The sequence below is a fragment of the Vipera berus genome, assembly GCF_964194415.1.
Source record: "Vipera berus genome assembly, chromosome: 1".
In the NCBI taxonomy this organism is placed as follows: domain Eukaryota; kingdom Metazoa; phylum Chordata; class Lepidosauria; order Squamata; family Viperidae; genus Vipera; species Vipera berus.
Genome location: NC_138202.1, coordinates 72367975 through 72393385, shown reverse-complemented (window position 1 = coordinate 72393385; position 25411 = coordinate 72367975). Strand labels below are relative to the sequence as shown.

The 25411-nt window shown below is 37.8% G+C and overlaps 1 protein-coding gene across 1 annotated transcript in view; it reads left to right on the top strand.

Moving 5' to 3' along the window:
* SMOC1 (SPARC related modular calcium binding 1) overlaps window positions 1–25411 on the top strand; it is a gene marked incomplete at its 5' end in the record, with an annotated part of 98681 nt that overhangs the window by 52657 nt on the left and 20613 nt on the right. Inside the window, 5 exons of the mRNA XM_081327128.1 lie at window positions 306–418; window positions 1924–2023; window positions 3266–3313; window positions 18146–18202; window positions 18824–18904. Of these exons, the coding sequence (XP_081183254.1) occupies window positions 306–418; window positions 1924–2023; window positions 3266–3313; window positions 18146–18202; window positions 18824–18904 (399 nt within the window). The remainder of the gene's footprint in view (window positions 1–305; window positions 419–1923; window positions 2024–3265; window positions 3314–18145; window positions 18203–18823; window positions 18905–25411) is intronic.

Here is a 25411-nt window from a genome sequence, read left to right as displayed (position 1 = left end):
GGTTTTTTTAAAAAAATAAAAATATCACCCAGAATAAAATGATTATGATAGGAATGAACCTTGACCTATACCTTGTTAATGTTAATTCCAGCTGCTCCGCTTATATACCTAGGTCTACTGTTATAATCCCTCATTATTTGACATGCTGGTGGTTAATAATTAAACATATCGGGAAGGCTCTGTATATAAATAAATGTTCAGCAAAGCAGGATTGCTTTTCTTTTGCACTTATTTTCATTGGAATGTCATATGCTTTTGATATATTGCTTATCTTTATTTAAATTCTGAATGGATTTTCTTCATAGATGCCGGTCAGAGCAAATGCAGATTAGAAAGAGCCCAAGCACTGGATCAAGTGAAGAAGCCACAAGAAGCAGTCTTCATTCCAGAGTGTCATGAGGATGGATCATTTACCCAAGTAAGACCTTTATTATGATATCCAAAGTTTCATAATTTCTCTTACATACTTAACTAATAAAACATAATGAATAGTGGAAAATCCATAAACAATTGTGGGTGAAGCAGTGTCTGACATCTATATTTTGTACATGCACTCATATTTTATGAAGATACGTGATAGACCATACAAATAATTAAGGTGGATGGGTGGTAATTGGCCCAGAAAATTTGAGGCTCTAATGACTCAGGAAGTATTTGTGAATTTTGAAAAGGAAAGTTCACAATTCCTTCCTTCCTTCCTCCCTATATGTGCTAAGTAATTGGGAGCCAGACACAAACTCATAATTACAACAGGCTCATCTAACATAGCAACATTGGGAGAGAACTAGGCCTTCAGGGTGTCCCAAAGGTATTTTTTCAAAAGGCAACTGGACTTTATTTTTCTTTGAAGATGTTTTACTTCTCATCCAAGAAGCTTCTTCAGTTCTGACTGAATGGTGGAGGATGAAAAGATTTATATTCCTTGCAATCATCTGGTCGTTGGCACTCTTTCTGAGAGTCATTGAGGCCCCCTGGAGGTTTACCTGTGCCCTCAGAGTCGCCTGAATAATGCAAATAGGTGTGGAACCTTATTGGAACTGCTGAAAGGATTGTAAACAGGAGATAGGTGGTGTCGTATCCCTCCCCCTCTGATGAGAGAGAGCATCTTAATGTTAATCCTAATGTAGATGGCCTCTTTGACCCCTCTTTCAGACCAGCAGTCCTCTCTATCCAGAATGTGGACTTTGATATATTCAAAAAAGTGACCTTTGTCTTTCAAAAGCTGATGGGCTGCTGAATCTTATCCTGATTGGTTTGTTCTCTTATGTTGTGCCATGAGTGGTGGTTTGTTTCTCCAATGAACAGATCTGTACATCTGTACAACTAAAAAGCCACACACAACAGGCACCATATAAATACCACACACAGAATAGCCCAAAGCACACACACTGCTAGAGAGAAGTTCCCTGAGGATGGGCTCCACCATAAGTCCAAAAGCTTGGAAGTCTAAACCTCTGGTCCTGGTGACCGACTCAAATTGGACCCTATATCTATTCACTCTAAGAAGTTACTTTCAGTTGCAGAAACATAGCTAAAAAGAGATTTTCAGGACATTGCCATTAATTCTGCAAGTGGGTTCAAGCAGCACACTGAGCAACAAAATATAATCAAGCTGCATCCACTAAGTATTAGTGGATAAAATTGGAAGGTAACGTCAAATAGTAATATAAAAAGACAGCACACAGCACAAATTAGGGTTTATAGTTTCCTGTAAAATGATTAAGAGCAGTACCTTCTCTTGAAATAATATTAATGTTTGAACTATAAATATTGCATGCTGTGCAGCATAACAAACCATTACGCTAATATGCATGAAGTATGTTTACTTATTCCTGAAAATATATTTTTAAATAAAGGAAAGTTATTGGATTTATACTGAGCCAGAGGCATATTGCAAAATTAACCATCTATTTTCTCAAACAGGTCCAGTGCCACACCTACACTGGATATTGCTGGTGTGTCACTCCAGATGGCAAGCCTATCAGTGGTTCTTCTGTGCAGAACAAAACTCCTGTATGCTCAGGTATTAAAGGCAGAGAAAAAAAGGTTTGCATATTTTGAAAGGAATAAGCTCTTTGCATTTATAATCTTTAAAATTCAGTTAATACAGCTCAACAGTCCAAACTGTACTGTGCACATGGTTGTCCATCTTGTGGCTGAAACATTGCTGGTCAAGAGATAACAATTGGAGTTACAGGTGGTCCTTGATCTATGATCACAAATGAGCCCATAGACTTTTGGTTGAAAGTTGTTACAGTTGTAAGTCAAGTCACTGGGCTTGATTTTACAATCATTTTTACAAGAATTGCTAAACTAGTCACCATGGTCATTAAATAAATAATATGGTTGTAACTTAGAATCTAGCTTGTCCAGTGGACCTTTTTTGCTATTTCTTTGCTGGAAAATGGCAAAAAAGTTGCAAAATGCAAACATGTGACCATGGGACACTGCAGCCAGTTGTAAATGTGAGCTGGTTGCCAAGCACCCATAATGCTATCATGTGACCATGGGGGGGGGTCGGGCGGCAGGCATAAATTCGAGGATGGATTGTAAGTGCAGTAAAGATTTGAGCCTGTTGTAACTTCAAATGGTGGTTAAGGGACTGGTCGTAAGTCAAGGACTATACTGTTAAACATATATTGATAATAATAGTTTCTTGATTCTGTTTGAGTACTGTGCTTCTTTTTTATAAATAAATGGTATATTGTTACTTGTTATTGTTTGACAGAAATCCTTAAGAATGAAATAATTTCAATTCTTACCATGTCTGGAAAAAATTTTTTCTGATAATTTCACAGTGATTAGTTCTAGAAGAGCCTGATTTGGGTTTAGTTGGATAGCGCAACTCTTCAATCGGCCATTTATGCTACATTGCCTAATTCTGTTGCACATCTATGGTAAAAATATCCATTGGCTTTACAGTGTTCATTTTAATATTAATTATGGTTCTGATCAATAACCAAATTACCATGGTTCATTGGCCATGCTGTTTATCATTCCTTCATCAGGTTGGTCACATCACCAATTTTCCCGACTGCCTTTTTTTTTGTCCTTGTAATTCATAAGTTTATTTCAAATTTAATCCAGTAAAAAGGCAGACCTAATACAGAACTGGCAGGCAAAGCAATAAGTGTAGAGATGATTGCTTGGATCCAGTTGTCTAGCTACTACTATGGGCATAGTGCTTTGAAGCTTGCCTATAGATTGGACTGTATTTTGGATGATACCAGTGCTCATATAGTAACATACTTGCTTTTTGTTTAAGGCTCAGTAACTGACCGGCCATTAGGACAGGGTAATTCTGGAGGAAAAGGTGAGTAAAGTTCTATGCTATAATGAGGTGAGGTTTTTGAAGGTTTTCCCATTTATCATCTGTCCTATACTGGAACTTTTAAGAAGAACATGCAGGTGTAATCAAAGGGATGCCATTGTAATATATTTCAACTACTATGCTGCTTTCCTGGACATTAATGCTGCATCTCAAAGTATTACTTAAAAATAAGAATCTTGGCAAAAATCATGCTAACTTTGAGGACATCTAGTACTCTTTCACAAAGCATGAAAGACTTACATGCTCAACATAAGCCTTATACAAGGCACAGGAGTTGTTCCAAGTTTAGGTTTTATGACTTAGTATTTATTTCTGAGACAGTGGCAACTTTGCCTTAGAGGTAGGTTTTTCCCCCAGCTCAGCAGAATAATCAGGTCAACCCAAATGCTACTCTCAACATGCCATTGATTTTTCATTTCCCAAAAATAATTCTTTACAGACCAACAAAATCTTTGATCTTTATATAGACCATTCTCTATTTCACTTGAAGATCAATAGTTTAAAATGATCAAAAATTGGTTAGTCAAATCTTTCAAATGACTTCAGCTGGGCTTCCTAGAAGACAATATAGAAAATCATGTAGTTTTGTATTATATTTTCCACATTTCTGCTATGGAATATTAGAATATTTCCCCTTTAATTCAGCTGTAAAGGCTAAATAAACAAGTCACATACATTTTGGCATTTTTTATAAGCCTGGCCCTTCTAGAGCTGACTCAGAAATCATACAAATTATCAGCTTTTGCTAAGATGAACAGTACTAAGGAGGATATGTTTCATTAATGTAGTTATGAGATTTATAATTGATGCTTATTTTCCAGAATTATGAAATGTGCTTAGGAAAAGAAGTTTGGATTATTAATTTTTTTTCTACATACATTGAATATTACTAAGGCCTATATTTATTATAGAATTGCAGTTATCCAGAGTTTCTGGAAATAGTCAGGATATACAAATTTCTTACATAATAAGTAAGTAAAACATAGCTACTCAGTTATAATTACTGAAAATGGCTTCTGGTACCTATCAGCTGACATTCTGCATAAATATATGTTGGCTATTATATAATAGTTATTATCCATAAACCTAAAAGGTACTGTCATCTAGAAACATGAACGTTTTAAAAGCTGTCTGGCTGATTGGTGTTGGAAATAAAGTTTCTGATGAATTGAAACAGTGGTCTCATCCAGCAAGGTAAAATTTGTTTTTCAAAGCCATTTTCAGCCTGATGGTCCCCATATGTATTTGAACTACAATTTTCAAAATTCCCAGCTACCCTGAACGCTGTCCAATTTTTACATGAGAACTGTTGTTTTAATGCTTTCAGACATGAGGTTTTAATGGTTTTAGCCAGTGCAGTCCAGACAAGTAGAATGTGGCTTTTTGTACTAATCCTCCCTTAGTTTACACCAGTGATTGATGGGAAATGATGTCAGGAAGATCACCATTCAGGTAAGAGCTATCAAAAGACCTTACTGCTATATAGCAGTCATGTGGTAATAAAGGTAATCAGTATGTCCTTGGGTACCATTTTGTATAAGGTGGCAATCAAATGATAGGGAGTGAAAATGTGGTTTTCCCTATGCCCTGTTTATAATCACTGCACTACAAAAAAGGGTTAGGGAATTATACACGTAATATACTATGACATTCATTATTGCTTCAAGTTTTCTCTTATAAAAACATGTTGCAAACCTCTATCTGTAGCATAAAGGAGTTTCTTATTTCATCTGCTCCTAAGTTTTGATTAAAGAGGATAATAGAAATTTATTTCTACCTTTCTTGCAAACCTTGTTTCCCTTTGTAATGATTTTGTGCTGCCAAACTGAGAGGGCAAGAGCAAGAAACACAATGGATTCTAAACTGGATCTTCTGCCATTTTGCCATGGGAAGGGTGGAGAAGAAGAGAGGAAAAAAGCAGCATAATTTGTTCAACTCTGGGTTTCAGCGTCTCTCACCTTGGAAGTGAGACTAACAATTGCGGTTTTATAAGAATCTCTTGCTCATTCATCTGAAGTCTTGGATTAAGGCTTTATGACCTTTAATCCTTCTCATATGTAATTGATGCAAAGCAGAACAGCTCAGCTCTTTTCTGCCATGTGCTGAATGGTGAATGGACTGAAACTTGACAGTATTTCTATGTCTGTTTCCATCGGGGTTTTTTGGTCCTGCCCTTTCACTGAACTTTCCCATTTGTTTGCCTGAAAGTAAATGGTCAGAGTTCCCGCCTCCACTTCATCTCTACTGTTACTTAATCTACCTTTTAGAGAGAGCAGCCTTGCAGCTTATTAATGCATATATTTCAGTTGGAAGTCTTCTGCCTTACATGCTCTCACCTAGTTTCTTTACCAGTTTGGGGACCTCTTTAATAAGCCTGTCACAATGATTACATATAATATTTCCCAGAAAATTATTAACATTATCCTTAAGTTCCTAATTCTTGCTGATTGAGAGTTAAATATTTTGAAACACAGCAATTTTCTGGTTAAACAGTGAAATATTTGCTCTTGGGTTAAGTGTTAGTCTTCATCCTCAGCCTGCTGACTTGCTTTGAACTTTTAAGTTTTGAGTTTTTCATTTTCTTTCTATAGTTCATGTTTGTGAAACAACTCAGCTTCCATATTTTATTGCATTTTGGTTATACAGCTGCAATATTTATTTGTGTTTTTTTTATTCTGGAACTCGTGTCACTGTTCATAGTATTCTAAGTTTTTATTCAAAAACCATACAAGGTAGGTTGGGCTGAGAAAGAGTAACTGGGTCAAAATCATCTGGTAAATTTCTATGGTTAAGAGTGGACAAGAAGCTGGGTTTTCCTGGTGCCAGTCCAATGCCTTAACCATTACAGCACAGTCGCTTGCTTTGCATGTTAGTATATCAGAGAGTGCAATATTCTGAAATAACTTGATTTATATGAATGGTTTGGTCTAGGATTAATCTCACAAAAGAACACCTCCCAATATTTGCATGTTTTAAAATCTTGTGGTTTTGGGGGAGCTTGACCATCATATACGAATTTCCAGTCTGAGGAAGTTGATGATCCCTGGCCCAAGAGCCAATAAACAGAAACTAAACAGTTTTGTTATAACTGAGTTGGTTTTTCAGTTGGAAAATTAGGAAGATAGATGAGGTTGCAGTGCTTTGAAAAAAATAATGATTCAAATGCTTCCTTGGTTTAAAGATGTCGCTACGGGAAAGGGCTTACACATTGTTCCAGTTAACTTACCAACTGTTATTTTTTCTAGGCTAAGATACTCTTACCTCTATTACTTTTATCCTAATAATGGGTAACTCTAACACCCTTTGAGCTGCTATTATTTAAGATGGTCTAGAACAGGGCTTTTCAACCTTTTCACCTATTGTACCACGTTTAGGATATGGCAACATCTGAGTACCATGTCGCCTAGCAAGGTGTCAAAAATGTGATGACCAAAAAAAGAAAAAGAAAAAAGTGATGAAGTACAGGTAGTCCTCAACTTACAATAGTTCACTTAGTGACTGATGTTACAATGGCACTGAAAAAGTGCCCCCAAGCCACAGCCCAGCAAGGCACCTGCCTGCCCGCCTGGTGGCGCTCTTCCTCCTGCCTTTATTTTATTTTATTTTATTTTTATTACATTTATATCCCGCCCTTCTCCGAAGACTCAGGGCAGCTTACAAGCTTAGCAGTAGCCTTCATTCTATGTATATGCCTGCTTGTTAGGGCTTTCACACACACCCCAAGCGGCATTATTACAAAGTCAGCTTATTGCCCCCAACAATCTGGGTCCTCATTTTACCTACCTCGGAAGGATGGAAGGCTGAGTCAACCTTGAGCCTGGTGGGACGCGAACCTGCACTAATTGCAGGCAGCTGGTGTTACTTAAGGAGGCATTAGCCCACTGCTCCACCAAGGCTCTGTCTGAGGTTTTCATTGTTGTGAGCATTTCTGTTGAGGATTGGCAGCGGGGGTGGGGTGGGGTGGGTGTTTGGTTTTTATTCCCCCCGTCTGCTGGTTGTTTGCAGCAGGTTTTGGTCACTTCACATGACCCTGGGATACTGTGACCGTCATAAATATGAATCAGTTGCCAAGCGTCTGAATGTAAATCACAAGACCCTGGAGATGCTGCAACATTCTACCTGATTGGCACTTCTTCTGGGCTCAGCAGACATGTCGGGATCAGTGCTGAGCTCCAGCTGGAGCCTGGCGCTAATCCTGGTGCTTCCACTGAGCCCTGACAGCCCCGAAGAAGTGCTGATCCTGGTGCTTCCGCTGAGCCCTGACAGCCCTGCAGCTTTAGCCATCTCTCGCTCAGGCTTGTGTGGTGCTGCCACTGGCTCAGCTCATTCCCCTCCCCCGCTACCACTTTTCTAGGATGGTCGCGTACCACCTGCCAGGTGTCAATGTACCACAGGTGGTCCCCGTACCACTGGTTGAAAAGCCCTGGTCTAGAAGCTGTAGGTTTTGCAGAATGCAACTGTAAAATTGTCAAATGGAATCATATGACACTATAACTTTTTCTAACTTCTTAATTGGTGCACAATTATTTTGTACACCACACTTAAGGAGAGGTGCATGAAGGAAATAATAACATTCTGACTTGACAGGTCACTGTGATATGTTCTCTCCCTAACCTAAATTTAACCCTATCTTTTACTGTTGCATTTATTTGTCTTATTTTTTTTAAAAAATGCATTTGATTGTGGTTATATTTGTTGCTTAATTATAAACAATGGTGAAAACATGTTTCTCCAACCTGTACCTATGGCTAGCTCCCTTTTTTTCCTGTAGCTTTTGACTGAAGTGCTATTAGTAGTTGATTTATAGACTTCAACCTTAATCAGTAGCTTCATGCTTTTCTGTGGGCAATATGCAGAAGTCATTTTTTTTCTCATGCTATTTACAACAAGGTAGTTCACATTCTGTTTTGTAGAAATTTTGTAAATATCAACGTTGGCACAACATTTTCAGAATTTTTAAAATGTTTGAGGGAAAACAGATACACACCTTAGATGTTCAATCATTCTCTGTTAATTCAATGGAATGTAGCATTCCACAACGGTTAGCAAATTCCAGAGGTTCCAGAATAACTGAATTAACTTTTGACTGCATCTGGAGAGTCTTTCCCCCACTACCCAAGATAGATTTGTTTATTAAAACTGGAATGTGATGCGATAATTATTTCCCCTGTAGAATATCAGTGCCAATGTAAGATCGATCTTTTTCTTTGTGTTAAATGAGTTGGAAGCAGAACAGAAAATGTGTTATCTTTGTCTTAGAATTCATGTCAAATTAAATGAATAACTGCATATATGGTTGGTTGCTATCAAGGGTAAATGATCATTGACACAGTCTTGAATATATTTTAATTTCTGTTTAAAAAGAAATAGAATGAAAAACCATTAGATGTGAGTTTTCTAGTTATGTGTCTGAAAAAGAAACACACACACACACACACACACACACACACACACACACACACAGACAGACAAACACAGAGGTATGTTTGTTTTCCACTATGCTGAATGTGACAGAATAGCTAGGTTAATTCAGAAACTTTATTTACCTATTTATTATAATTGACTCAGTCTAAAAGAACTCTGGGCAACATTCAAGAATAAGAACAGAAGTTTAAAAGAAAAACATAACATTTTAAAGTAAGCCCTGTAACAGGTAATACCACTGAATCAATTGTTATTGATGGCATACTGGAATTAAAAGGAAAGTGATCTTAAATCTTTAGCTTAATGACCATTGATAAAAAAACCTATCTATTCTATGCATTTCTTTAGAAAAAGTTCAGTAGATACAGGACATAAGTTGCATGCCTTGAAAAAATTCTGGAATGATTGTAGAGAAGACATCCTATAAATGGAAAATGAAAAAGTATGCCAGAATTCAGTACTTGAAGATATAGATTGTAAAAAAAATCATCACCAAAATATGCCCAAATATAAAATTATTTTATTTATATTATTCGGTTGACCAGAATAGAGAACCTAAAGGTCAGTTTCTCCAATGATCTTTAGAACTCCGTGTTAGGTCTGGGCAGAGATAAGTACAGAACCAAAATTTACAAATGTATTAAATTATGTAAATTCCTTGGGGATAGCAGTCCAGGCTGCTTCTGTGGGTCTGGTGTGAGAAGAAAGAAAAAAGTGTGTTTGTGGGAGAGGGCAGGCAGGTGGGTGGGGAGGAAAGAATTGAGAAGCAAAAGTACACTTTGCTGCTATATTTCTTCCTGGCTTCATTGAACACAGCTGGAGATGCAAAGAGGGGTATTATGGCTTCTGAGCATGCAGGTGGCAGATTGTGTCTGGGAGGAATTAGGCCAAAAATTTGGACTATTTATTTAATCCTCAGGAACAGCCTTTTTTCTTGTCTGTTTTTCTTTTCCTGTTGAACAGACTGCTTTACAGGGGGAACGTGTGGTAATTAACACATGCAGCCGTGGGTCTTCAGCCATATGGTTGAATTTCAAATGGCCATTGATCTGCACCCCTGCCCCCATTTTGCAATCTGAGGCCTTGAAGATGTGAAGAGGTTTTATGCAGAGGTTTTACTCATGGGGAGGGGGGGAGGAGGGAGAGAGAGAGAGAGAGAGACAGAGACAGAGACAGAGACAGACAGACAGACAGACAGACAGACAGACAGACAGACAGACAGACAGACAGACGAATAGCTTAGAGGCACGATGTGTTCCCTAAAGTGCCCTTTGGTTCATTCAGTCAGGAATAATGGGTCCTTTTCTAATAAAGTTTGCTTACACAAAAACAAGGTTTGCTCACCTTCACATTGTTTAGAACCACAGGGAGAGGGAGATAATTTGTTGCTGCACTAGCACTATTTAAAAATTTCCCACTCCTATGTAACAAGTAGTCTTCCACTTGTCTCCATTTGATCTCTGCCTTCATAGACTAGGGCACCAATTAGCTAAAGCTGGTTATGTTTCTATCTCAATTACAAGTAAGAGATGGGGGGAGGGAGAATATTCTGGGGAGACAAAAAAGCCAATTTGATTTTTTTTTAAAAAAGAAAAGTGTTGGATATTCTCTGTAGATTAACCTTGCTTTAGAACAGATTTGAACATTATTTTTTCAGGGATTTTCTTCCTGTGGCAGGTTCTAGCCAAGTGTTAGTGGGATGTGAGAGGTTGAATCTTTGGCCCTTGTACAGTGGGGTGCCTCATGGCTCAGGCTTTTCACCTCTCCTTTTAACCATCTATAATAATTATCTACATGAGAATGCTTGGAGAGGTCATCCAACAGCATGGAGTGCAGAATCATCAGCATACAACCTGCTATGCATCTTCATTCCTGGACAACCAAGTGACAATGCCTTGGTGCTAGCCCAAAGCCTGTAAGGCACTGATGAGGAGGAATCCGTTTCAGTTCAACCCAAGCAAGATGGAGTGGCTCTGGGTTTTGGTGAAGTATCATTTTTACTCTTGTTGTCATGGTTACTCCCCCAGACAGAGCTGGTAATGCAGCCTTGTAGGCTCCTCCTGGACTCTCGACTCCTGCTCAGATTTGCACAGATTCACTTTGTGTGCCAGTTGCTCCCATTCTTGAATCAGGAGGTCTTGATCATGGTGTTTCATGCCCTGGTCACTTCCTGGCTGGGTTTTTGCAGAAAATAGGACAGCCTTTGAGCTGCATTGGCTTATAGTTTCTTTCATGATACTGGTTAGCGTCTTTAAAGACCTGAATTGCACAAGGCTAAGTTATCTGTAGGATCACTTCTCCTACCTACTCACTAGATCTGATATGGTGTGTGTGCTTCAAATCCTTTCCTTCAGATGTTGCCAACTAGTGGGATCTAGATAGTGTGTAGCTGACCTTACTCTTTGGAACATCCCCCCCCACAATATCTGATGGGGCTTCTATCTAGCCTTCTGAAAAGCCATAAAGCCCTGCCCCCCCACCCCCCAGCATTGAGATAGTGTGAAGCTGGAGCCTAGAAGAGTTTTGGGAGATATGGTGAAGTTGGGGGCCCTAAGAGTTTACTGTGCTCTTTTTTAATTCTTTTTTTTACTATTTTTATTCTTGTTTGTGAGCTGTCCATGGTTATATTACATAAGGTTGGCAGCTATATAAATCTGTTAAATAAAATCAAATAAATAAACACACTTGCATGGAAACATCTCTCCATGAGTTCTAGCTACATTTTAAAGTTATTCAGATCTTGGCATCTGTGGCTTCCAAGTATAGTGTCTGGGCTTCTGCAGGGTTTTTCTTAGTGTGCCCTATTGAGTGTAATTCAAATGGATGGGTTTTTACACCATGGTAAATCATAAACCATGATTTATAAACTGAAGTGGCAGGGTTTACATTTCACGCTGTTGGGCTAGGTTTCATATCTTTTGCCCGAAACTGCTTTTTATTTGCTTGGAAGATATGAACTACTCTAGTTATGAACTATACAGTTCCATGGACTCTAAGAGCCTAACATCAGGAAAGTTTAAATTTTGTTTTGAAAAACAGTGAAAATTGTAGACAGTTTTTTTTTGTGAGTACCGTGTTTCCCCGAAAGTAATATCTGTTCCGAAAATAAGCCCTAGCTTGATTTTTACACGTGCACCCAATATAAGCCCTATGCCCAAAATAAGCCCTAGTTTTGGGGTGAGGCCCATGTGTAAAAATCAAGCTAGGGTGGGGAGGTGGAGGTGCCACACGGCCCCCACACCTGCTTACCTTAGGATGGCAGCAGCCAGGCCTCCCACACCCCAACACCTGTTGTGCTGGTGCCTGAATTTTTATGTGGCTGCTTGCAGCTGCACACCATGTGACACATCATGACACTGCCTCTGGTTGCAGTAGGAGGCTCTGAGGCTTGTCGCACCGATTGCACTGCTGCCACCACTCAGGGCACAATGCCTGTGGCACACCTCACCAGTTGCACTGCTGCCCGCTCGCTATCGGAGCAACAAGCCTCCTGGTCTCCTGCCACAACTGGCAGCACCAGTGCAATTGGTGCGATGCAGCATGCGGCTTCCTGTTCACAGTTGTAGCTAACTCCTGCAACCAAACATTCACTTTTACAGTGACTTTATGCACTGCTTGTCTTCCTTTGAGTTATCAAGCTTCTGACATTATTGAAAGTAGGACTTCAGATTTCTAAAGACAGTGCAGATATGTCATCTTGGGGATGGGTTTGGGGGGGTGGGGAGGGAGAGAGAGAAACTATGCAAAATTATGCCTATTGTATTTGCCTCTAGAAACCAAAAGACATCTAGCTCTAACTGCCAATATTCTTTTTTGTTCAGAAAGGCCAGAACACATATGGATGTATTCATTCACTCTTAACATATGCAAATAGTCCAAGTTTTGTAATGTACTTTGCAAACCTAAAAATAAAAAAAACATTTTTTACGAGGAAAATATGTAAAGAATGCATAAGTGGACGAAACAGTGCAAAAGGCATTAAATTTGTTTGCAGCTTTAGCAAAATTGCAAATAAAATTGCATATATTTTGGAGAAAAATGCTCCAAATGCTAGTATGAAACTTTGTTTCAAATCTCAAATTGCTTAATGGGATGGAATGCCTCACTGTACAAATGAGAAAATAAAGAATTTAGATAATTGACACAGATTGACTTACAGAAATGAGAAACTGAAAGAAATAACTATTGGCTCACCCATTCTTTGTCTCACATGGAGCAGACTTTAATAGAAGTGCATTAGCAAATGGAGAGCATAATGTAAAAAAAAGCCAGAGGACTAAGGAATGTTATATACACAATCTGTGCTATTATAAGCTTTACAGTAGATTTCATACAGTATCTCTGTAGCTGTTAATTGGATACAGGTAGTCCTTGACTTGCAACCACAACTGAGCCCCAAGGCAGCTGTTTAAGTGAATTGTTTCCCATTTTGCAACCTTTTTTTTGTTGCCACAGTTGCTAATAGAATCACTATAGTTATTAAGAGAATTGTGAGATTGTTAAGCAAACCTGGCTTCCCCCATCGACTTTTCTTGTCAGAAGCTCCCTGAAAGATTGCAAATGGCAATTCTGGGACCCTGGGATGTTGCAAGCATCATAAATATATACCAGTTGCAAGTGCTCAAAGTTTGATCATGTGACTGTTGGGGATGCTGCAAGAGTCAGAAGTGTGGGAACAGGTCAGAGGTTACTTTTTTCAGTATTGTAACTTTGAATGATTGTTAAACGAATGGGTGTAAGTTGAGGACTATCTGTACCTAATTCCTATGTAATTTGGGAATAAATACAAATAATTTCATTCAATAGCTATGCACGATCAGCATGGCTGTCAGATGCGATTATCATTTTAAATCACACTGTTAGCTGAATTGCTGCATGGTCTAAAGCAGAGGCCCCCACAACCTTTTGGGCACCAGGGACCGATTCCGTGGAGAAAGGTTTTTCCATAGACCAGAGGGGGCGTGGTTTTGTGTGCTGCCTGCATCCCACGGATGGGGCTTTGCTTGTTTGGGCAGACCAGTTGCTGGCATGCCGCGGCCCGGTACCGGTCCACGGACTAGGGGTTGGGGATCCCTGGTCTAAAGCCATATGTAAAGCTTGGCAATTGAACTTCAGTGCCATGTCACTTGTACCCAGGATTTTAGGAGTCAAGATTTTCAAAGCAATGCCCAAAGGATGCCATTTGTAAGAAGAAAAAGAACAGATATTGGTCCTTTTGACATAGCCCTTTTAAAGAATTTCTATCAGAGAGAGAGAGAGAAAGAGAGAGTGCTTTGTCTGCAGTCAGAATAAACTCATTGTACACACAGACAATTAACTCTTCAAGTGATTTGCCAGCCTCTTTAAAGCCACTATAGGCTACTTTTCTGTTTTGAGTTCTATTCAGACACTTAAGCGCACCATTTTTGTTTTGTTTATTATTCAAAAAAAGAAGAAAGTCCTTCATCAGAATAGTTGGAGCGGATCAACATTGTGCTTCCAATGGCATTTATCTCCAGCCAGCAGTGAATATGTCAATCAGAAATCAAAAAGCCAAACAGAAGATGCTTTGAATTGTGTCATCAGGGGTCGAAGGGACTTCCAGCTGCCTATGCATGGGACAGCCTTTCTTGCACACCAAAGAATTGTGCTGTCTGTTGCAAACACATACTCACTATGCTGAATTACAAAGCCTTTGAAGCATGAAGAATATTCCCAGTTCACTTTGTTCATATCAGTGCCCCTGCAAGGGAGCTCTGAGGAGGGCGAGGGAAAAGGAGAGTGGGCTAATGTATTCTAGAAATACTTTCTGCCTTGGTGGATGGTTCTTACATCATGTTGCCTCAATTTTCACTGACAGTGTTTGTAAGAAGCAGATACAATTTATTTCAGAATTTTGGATGTCGTGTTCATCATGTTTTGATTGATAATGATGATTGATAATTATGCTCTGAATCCCCATTTAACCTCAAAATAACAAACAAGTTTGTAATCTTTTTTTGGCCTCTGGGCATAATTAGAGTTTTGGACCAAAAAAAAATCCATTCTGGCCATTTCCACAAAGTGACTACTATGAAGGATGTTGTTAGTGTCTTCTTGCTGCTTCTGTAAACATATTTTCATGTTCCATGTAGTTGGTTCTTTTTATTTCTTCCCCTTTCCTAAGGCTTAAATCACAACTTCATCCAATTTCATAGCTGTAGTTCCCTAATATTTATTTCAACCTATCATGGGTTCTTGTGTCTGACATAAATCCTCAGCATTTAACAGCGGCTGTTTCCTTGCTTGTATTCAGAAACAGATTGAATAGAGGGGAAATAGGTTTGGGGCTGACAGCTGTGGCATCTACAGTTCTATATTGAAAATTACAGACCAACCTCTTGTGATATCTCCTTATGTGAAAGGAATCCTTATCCACTGGCCTTCTAAATATCTTTCATGCTATCTGTTCATATTGCTGCTTTTTTATAATTTCTGCTTCTTCTTTAGAATAGTTGATTTTGCTTTTGTATCTTTGCTTTTGCTTTTGAATGTTGCATCGATGTGTTTGTTTTATAGCTTTCCTTTCTATTGTCTCGCTCTGGGCTCATTGCTAATTGTCATTTTAGAGCATTGACTTTAAGGTGTATTACTTCTCTATTAACAAAGGAGAATATTAGTTCAGGATTGAAATGAAGGGGGTTCTTGGTACTCTTTGAGCTTGGTTGTTTTCTTGCAGACTTTCATTACCCAAACAAAGTAACACCAACAGTGTTAGCCTAGCACAAACATGTCAAACACAAGGCCCAGGGGCTGGATCCGGCCCGCGAAGTGGTTTCATGTGGCCCGCGAAGCCATCCTGGAAACAGGGAGGGAACGGCCCCCACGGCCTTGGCCCTGGCCCAGAGACCATCCTCTTGCCAGAAACCCTCAGATCTGTCCCACTCCTGCCCAGGCCCCCATAGGCACCCTTGATGCGAATGATGTAGAGCTGTCCATGCCCACCCAGTAGGCCATACGCACTCTAGCCACGCCCACCCAGTAGGCCACGCCCACCCAGGCCATACCCACCCGGCCCCCTGAGGGCAACCACAATGCTGATGCGGCCCTCAATGAAATTGAGTTTGACACCCCTGGCCTAGTATGAATGACGTTACTTAATTTGAGTAATGAAACATCTGCAAGAAAACAACCAAGCTCAGAGAGCACCAAGGACCCCTTGCGTCTCTACCTTTTTGGAAAATCCCAATTCATCAGTGGTGGGATTCAGATATGTGAACAACTGGTTCTCTGTGTGGATGCCACTTCCGGAAGTCCATTCTGGGCGCTGGGCAAGAAAAAATTAGCTACCTGGTCTGCCGAAGTGGTACGAACCGGCTGAATCCCACCACTGCAATTCATGGTCCTGAGTATCAACAAGGAGGAAAAAAAAACGTGTCATGCCTTACATGTGCACAGATATGTGAATGTGACAATACATGTACATTCTAATAAAAGTGAAATTCACAGCTATGAAAATTGAACAAAATAAAATAAGTTTTTTAAAGTATAAATCTTAACCCATCCTGATTAAATCCTGCAATACTATAACATGTAATGTACATTTTTATCACCTTTTCTATATATATATATATTTAAAAATATTATTACGATAGTTATATAACTCTTCCCTTCTCCCAGCTCTTGGTATTTCTTTGTGGGTAATTGGTGCACTGAATCAATATTTTTAAAATAAAATGTCTGTAAAACTCAACATTAGTTACTAACAATCAAAAACTGAGGAAAATTCTGCCTTGCACACTAAGTATTCTGTTATGGTTCTGTACTGTATAGAGGTTTGGGTATTTAAGGATTTTATATGTGTCCAGGCATTTATTTACTTGCTTGTAACAAATATCCCAAAATGCCAGTTCAGATGGATGGATGGATGAACCTATCCATTCATTCATCCATGTTCTTAGTTAATAAAAAAGAGCCTTGGTGGAGCAGTGGGCTAATGCCTCCTTAAGTAACACCAGCTGCCTGTAATTAGTGCAGGTTCGCATCCCACCAGGCTCAAGGTTGACTCAGCCTTCCATCCTTCCGAGGTAGGTAAAATGAGGACCCAGATTGTTGGGGGCAATAAGCTGACTTTGTAATAATGCCACTTTGGGGGGGGGGCGAAAGCCCTAATAAGCAGGTATATACATAGAATGAAGGCTATTGCTAAGCACATTGATTTGTGCTTTAAATTGTAAGCCGCCCTGAGTCTTTGGAGAAGGGCGGGATATAAATGGGATTTTAAAAAAACAAACATAGGAAGGAGGAAGGGGTGTGTATCTCTTTCCATGTTTATTGAAGTACATGCAATGGAGCACTACAATGACAATATTGTACTGCTGATATATCTGTAAAATGGAGACCTCACAGTCTAGACCCAATGTTTGTAAAGTGAGACAAGAAGCTAATATGGCTTTATTTCTAGGCATCTGTGGACAGAAACCGAAGATTAATGTAAGCAATTCCTTCATTCTGTAGTGAATTTTAATATAATTTAAATGTTCTTTGATGTAAGCTAGAATTACAAACATGTATGAACAAAGAAAGGGAACAATAATGTATTTTATTTATTTATTTATTTATCGATCCTCTTTCTCAACCACTCATGTCCTTCAGAGAGTGACTCTGGGTGGTGTACAATATGTTTTAGATACTCTTCTGTTATAATTTACATTAGTATCAAATCATTTACATTATAAACTTTAGAAATAATATGGTCATTACCAACTTTTTTCTGAACTTTTCTGAAAACGTGATTCTAAATTTAATGCCGCTAAGGTTAAAAGATTAAGAGTCTTCAAACAAAACTAATAAAAAGTACTTGGGAGAGCTGGGATTTTGCAGTCAAGTTGTTTGTTCCAATTCTCCTGTCCATTATTTACCAGGATGGGAAAGGCTCCATAAATCCAGCTTTTTGGTGCAGAGAGTTGTATACGAGTTTGTGAATGGACTCTGTCCCTACAGTCCCAGAAACTTTTAGAGATGATATATTTTGAGGTCACTATACCCACAAAATCTTGTAACATCTTAGAAGAGGTCCTTAGGAAGGGCTAACTAATGTGAAATAAACTTAGTGCACCTGAATGATTTTCATACTTCAGCAATACAGAAATTGTTGATGATAAAAGTATAAGTGGGAATATTATCTACTTTAAAAAATAGAATTAAAGAAGTATTTCAGTATTTTGCTAACCTTTTAGCCAGTTCCATAAAGTTCTTTGCCTTTATGTTCTGATTTGTACTTTTTTCTGTCTCTGTGTATGTCTGATTTTCTTCTGATGGACTTGGCCGGGCCATGTAAAAATCCCAAATTATTCAACAGTACTGGAGAGTAGATAGTATTTACCTCAATAATGGTAGTTTCTTTTCAATTTTTTTTAACTCTCAATTCAGATGATGGTTCAAAACCAACACCCACCATGGAAACACAACCAGTTTTGGATGGAGAAGGTAAGAGCCTCTGAAGTAGCTTTTTTGATTTATGCTATCTCTAAAATGTAATGTTCTGTAAAGAAAATGTGAGGCATGGCTACGTATTATTCAAAATATTACTTTAAGACAAATTGTGTTTTTAGATAATTGCTTTTTATACACATTCTTTGTGGATTGGTCGGAATCATGGTGAGATAATTTTGTGACATGATTGCAAAAGAAAATTAATATGAGAGTTTTGACATTAGAAAAGAAATTCAGGTTATATGATATTCTTTATTTTACATTTTCCTAAAACTCCTACAAAGTCTGTATTTTGAATACAAAATTTATTATTTCCTAATTCTTCAGACATTCTCAAGGTTGCCCACTTCAATAATGAAACAGCAGATTTACATTTGAAAATGGGACATTTTGGGAAATTTCACACACAAAGCAATTGAAAATAATAAGTTTTTTACTTTCTGATTATCTTACTTACCTATCTATCTACCTACCTACTTATATTGGTATTTCGTTTAATATGCTTTTAATGTGCATTGTTTTTTCTTATGATCATCTCCTGGGTCTCATGGTACTTTTAATATAAATAATGATCTATTTTTTTAAACAAATTATAAGCCTATCCTTGTGTTTCAGAAATTACAGCCCCTACACTTTGGATTAAACACTTGGTCATCAAAGATTCCAAACTGAACAGCTCTAGTATGAAAAATTCAGGTAATGGTTTTTTTAAAAAAAGAGATTTAAACTTAAAGGGAAGGGTATATATATTTCCTCATTTGTGTACAAACGATAAACACATTGCTAAATAAATACAATTTTATTGAAATTTGAAACAAAAAATATTTTTTTAAAAAAAGTATGATAAGATAGACTAAAAATTTTGGCACTGAGGTTATCATATGCACAAAAATGGAAAGATTTGGTATTTACTGACTATGAAGGAATGATTGGTGAAAGATGATGGAATTTGCAGACATGGCTAAATTGACTTCTTTGATCAGAGAAAAGACAATTAACTAAATTTATTGCTGATTAGAAATCCCCTTGTAGACATTTTGTGTGAAGCAGAAAAAAATGAACATTTTTATGATTATAGATTATAGGGTGGATTATAGAAAGAAGAGAGTTATGTAAATTTATACTTGTGTTTATAACTCCTGTAAAGAAAATTGGAAGAATTTCTTTGTATCTCTTTTCTTTCTTTTCTAATTTTGTTTCATTTTCTTGCACATTTAGTTTTTTTATTTTTTATTTTATTTTTCTTACTGCATATTAGCTTATATTAGTTTTTATCTTCCTTTTAAAAAAATTGGATTTAATTGCATTTAAATAATCAAATAGTGTATAACAAATTGTATCTAATGATGGTCACTGAGGTGTATCTTTTCAGTGTAGGTCTGGCATTCATGTTTAGTGTGAGTCATTCTTGAGCATCATATTTTTTTTTTTTATCATCTGGATAGTCAATATTTAGTATGAAAGGAAGCTTCTGCTACTTCTGGCATAAGAACTTCAATTTCTTGTTTTTGGTTGGATTTTACCATGTTTTCCATTTTAAGGAATGTAGTTAGTTTATTAATATAAGTTCTGTTTTCTAAACTTGTTTGCCTCTTGCTACTCTGACATTAGAATTATACCTTTATTTTGCTGCATCTTTATGAACTGAAATAAATTTTAGTTGTAAAACAATGTGTTCTTTAAAAGGATGTTTCTTATAGAATAAAGTATTTAATTATTTCCATTTATAAATTTATTTATTTATTTATTATTTGGATTTATATACCGCCCCTCTCCCGAAGGACTCGGGGTGGTGTACAGGGCAATTAAAACACTATATACAACACATAATATACAAAAATTAAAATAAATTAAACCAAGTAGCCCTAAACAATAAAACACAATAAATCCCTATATCCTCACTTGGAAGAGCATTCCAGAATCCAATGGGGTTTGTGTATGTGTGCGTATGTGTATATATCTATCTCTATCTGTATCTGTATCTATCTCTGTCTCTGTATCAATACAGTAATGGTAAATATCTGTAGCTCGGGTGTAGGATGAGGGTGAAGGTTTGTTCTTAGAGCTTGTGGGTTGGTTCCTGAACGTTTCGTTACCATGCTAGGTAACATCTTCAGCAGAGTTAGGGGATGTCAGTGTTCTTCTGTTTATAAGGGCTTCAGGTGTGGGTGTGTCAAATGAGGGTCTGTGATGGGTCTTGTGATGGGGGAGGTTACATCAGGTCAGGGTCATTGGGAGGTGAACTGGCGTGGGGGGGGGCTTGCCTGGGTTGGTTAGATGAACTCATGAGCATGGTGGGTGGTAATGTGGCCTATAATTTTTGTATTGCTCCAGTTTAACTTGTGCTGTTTGCTTCATGAGTTCATTGAAGTCTGGCACTCCACAAACAATTCCATCAACAGACACATTGACTTATAACCAGCCTACGAATCCCTCAGAATCCAAATCAACCACACAGCCAACCAGAGACAGCACCAACCCACAATGAAATACGCAAGACCCCTCCCACCAGCAGTTCACCTCCCAATGACCCTGACCTGATGTAACTTCCCCATCACAAGACCCATCACAAGACTCACTGATGACTCACACCTGTCCCATCACAAGACCCATCACAGACCCTCACTTGACACACCGACACCTGAAACCCTTATAAACAGAAGAACATCGACATCCCCTAAACTCTGCTGAAGATGTTACCTAGCCTGGTAATGAAATGTTCAGGAACCAACCCACAAGCTTGGAGAATGAACCTTCACTCTCATCTATATCTATATATATCTATATATCTCTGTCTCTATCTGTCCATACACACAAACACATACACATATATCATGAATTTGAACCACAAAATTTAATGTTCTCATTTGTGGATATAGAAATACATTGGCTAGGAATCAGTGGAATTTGTATCTGCCATAGATGGAGATAGCAATTTGTTGTAAGTCATAGTGCAAGGATAAATAACCAATACCTGATCACTTACAGGTTATGTATTCCTTCCCCTGATAGTTTCTTAACTCCCCTAGAATATATTATTTGGATTAAATAATGGCTTCTTCTATAAAAGCCTTGGACTTCTTCCTTATTCTTTTATTGTGAAATTATTTGGGTTTGGCTAAAGACAGGTTTCAACCATGTAGTCATTCTACACTGTTAGCCTTTAAAGAAAACCACAGGATGATGTAATGATGAGACAAATGGAAATATAAACTGCTCTTTGAAAGCCAGCAGTAGCAGTCAGGTAAATATGTTACAGTTGCTAATGATTTGTACATTACGTTATTTGGAAGGAAGACTGAGTAATCTATTAGGGTTAGAAGCTGGATACAGGTATATGTTTGTCTCTTTGTTTTTTGTTTTTTTAAAAAAAATCACCTCAGCCTTGGCATTTATTTCTAAAACCGTGCTATTTGATCATGTTCTACTCTGGCATTCAGAAATCATTTGGTTACCTTTTGTAAACTAAAAACATAAATTGACAGAAATGTTTTTTTATCATATGAATTAAGCATGCAAAATTCAAGAATTAATTGATAATAATAAACACTGAAGTCAAAAAGAAGGTTAGAAGCGAATACATCATTTGACTAAACAAGATCTTAAAGTCCAAACTCAGTGGAGGAAATACTATCGAGGCAATTAATATTTGGGCAATTCTAGTCATGAGATACACAGCTGGAATAGTGGACTGGACTTGAGCAGAACTAAAAGCCCTGGATAGGAAGACCTGAAAAATAATGACAATGAATCATGGCTTCTTACCAAGGAAGATATCGGTGTGGAATGTTGCAAATACACCAGACAGTTGAAGAAGAAAAAAAAGACATGGGAAGAATATTTGAAGGATGCTAAAGAAGATGCACTGAAGTTAGTATACCAGGAAGACTTATTGAGTATTGGAGAAAACAAACTGGCCTTCAAGAATAACAAATGCAAAGTAGAAAATAGACATGGCAAGGTAAAACATGACATGGCCAGCCCAAAATATTAACAACAACAACAACTTTATTGATTAGCCCTTGGGCCATATCAAAGTGCAAAGTTCCAGCAACAAACCGTCACCAAAACTTGATAAAAGCAATCCAAAATGGAATTTGATAAAATACAATTTAAAATGGAATTAAAATAAAATACAATTTAAGATGAAATAGTAATAAAATACAAATTTAAGATATAGATAAAATATGATAACATTATATTTCGGAGTCGCCCTTGCAATCTACCCCAATCAGTCCCACATATGCAGATCTCTTAACTGGATCATTTTGTTTAAATACTGTGCTACGTTAAATGTTATTTTCAAGTTCTGACCGGACATAAGATAAGTTATTTTGATATGGGGATCCCAATGGGTCATTCGTTTGGTATATAGACCAAGATACCTGTCTCTCACCCTCTTATACAGACAACAGTCAAATAGGATGTGAGCCAGGTCCTCTACCTCTGCCGCTCCGCAAATGCAGAGACGGTCATTGTACGGTATAGCATGAAATCTCCCATATCTGACCATTGTATCAAGCTGTTCGAATCTCGCTCTCGTAAATATCTCCCTAAGATGTTTTGGGATACCAGGAAGACTTATTGAGTATTGGAGAAAACAAACTGGCCTTCAAGAATAACAAATGCAAAGTAGCAAATAGACATGGCAAGGTAAAACATGACATGGCCAGCCCAAAATATTAAAAAAATAGGCAAGGCATATATAACAAGACCTGTCAATGGCTAAAAGATGGGAAATTGAAAAAAGAAATAGAGGAGCTAAATTGGGCTGCACAAGACCAAGCCTTAAGAACAAATGGATATAAAACCAGAACTGAGAAGGAAGCCATAGACAGCAAATGCTGCCTCTGCAAAGAAGCTGAAAAATCATGGACCACCTTGTCAGCTGCTGCAAGAAAATCACACAGGCTGACTACAAACAACGGCATGACAAAGTAGCAACAACGGTGCATTGGAAGATCTGCAAGAAATACCATTTGCCTGCAAGCAAGAACTGGTGGGAGAATAAAATAGAGAAAGTAATAAAAAATGAAGAAACTAAATTTTAAGAATTCAAACTGAATTACATTTGAATGAAAGACTGCATTTCTGGTGTAAAAATAATTACCATATGTATAATTTCACTGAAATGATTGCAGTATACAGTAAGTTGAATTGATTTCAGTTCCAAAGTACGTGGAAGATTTTAGAGCAAATCCTGCCATTTATATGGGCAGTGATAGAAAAACAACTTATGACCCACCCTTCAACAGTGTTAGGCTTCCAAATGCAACTTAAAATGCTGTGGCTAATCCATAAACCATTTTATGATTTGGTTCCAAGCTGCCTACAGGATTGCATTCTTCCATGGGAAGTGGCCCGGCCCAGTGGTGGCTGGGGAATTCTGGGAGTTGAAATCCACTGGTCTTAAAATTGCCAAGTTTGGGGGGCCCTGCTTTAGAGTTACCTATTACAGCCTTTTGGCCTTGCTGCTTGTCATGCTAAAACCAATAGAGAAAATTGAATCATCTGCTTTGGACTCATTTGCCAGTTCTACACTTTGTTGGAGAAAAGTGATTGAGTTAAAGGACCATATTCATTTTAAGCTACTACCAAGTTGTTTTTAGCTGACTTTGGCTGTTTTCAGATGTTAAGCAGGGTTATCCTGACTTGTATAGGTATTCCCCGACTGAAAACATTTCATTTAGTGACTATTCAAAGTTGCAACGGCACTGCAAAAAGTGACTTATGACCATTTTTCAACTTACATCTGTTGCAACATCACCTTGGTCTCATGATAAAAATTCAGATGCTTGGCAGCTGGTTCATACTGTATTTATGACGGTCACAGTGTCCTGGGGTTATGTGATCAGCTTTTGCGACCTTCTGACAAGCAAAGTTAATGGGAAGCCAGATTCACTTAACAACCGTGTAACTAACTTAACAACTGTAATGAATCACTTGGCACAAAAATGGAGAAAAATTCACTTAACAAATATCTCATTTAGCAACATTAAATTTTGGGCTCAATTGTGATAATAAATTGAGGGCTACCTATATATGGATTGGGGACCACCTGGAAATTCCAAGGCAGGTGAACAGATTTGGAATGTAACACTGCCAAAGACTGGATGGACACAATCATCAAGAATCAAACTCAACCTGAGGAGCTTTATCTTTAGCCCTTGAAAATGTGTGGAAATTTCAAAGAGTTTGAAGAAGCTGCTAAAAGTGCTAAATGGTGAGGTTTATTTAAAACGTATAGTGCTTAAATTGCAAGATTTTTACTGCTTTCCAATTAGTTTCCAAGTCCAATTTAAGGTCTATTGCAACTATTCAAAGCACTAATGTTGTGGAGTTTGAGAAACTTATTTGAAATAGAATCTGGAGTGTAACTGAAACAGCTTTTATTCTACAAACAAAATATAAGGCAAATCCTGACATCAGTGCTTTTATTTGAGTTGCGATGACCTGTGTCCTTTCCATCTGTTTCTGCCAGAGAGAACAAGTCCTTTTTCTAATAGCTGACCATCTGCATTTGCTTCCTCCTTTTCTGTGTCCATCATTCAGTTATCCGTAGAATAACATGTCATATATTTCCCAAGAAGAAAAACACAAGTTAGAAATATCAGGATTTGCTTTTGTTTGACCTCAGCACTCAAATTCCTCTGAAGAAATCTGGCCACCTAGGGCTACACACTTCTGTAGATTAAATGGCTGGAAGTGTAGAATCTAAGTCAAGATAAACGTCATTTATTTGTCCCTATAAATATGTTATAGCTAACCACTGATTTACAACTGAGAGTTGTAAATCATCCCAAAGTGGCCAGATCTCAAAAGGCCATGAACCACTTGAAAAGGTTTTACTGAGCACACTGAACTTGCAGTGGCAATGGAGAAGAAAAGATAGAATATTTTCTCCTCTGCCTTCACCATTGCCATAAAATAAGTTTTACCATGAATGCTTACCAGCAGAGTTCAGTCAGATTTTATCAGTGTTTGATCAGATTTAGTCAATTTTTCTTCCATCTGCATTTTCCTCCTGTAGTCACTCATGTTCATGGAAATAAACAGTGCTTCCTTTTCACAAACAATGCATTAAAGATTCATACATCTAGAAATTTTTTTAGTTCCAGTAGAGCATTTTTCATGCCCCCCCACCCCTCCATTTCTTATTATCAAAACCAATGAATAGAAACCCAAGCAAACTGTTGAAGGGTT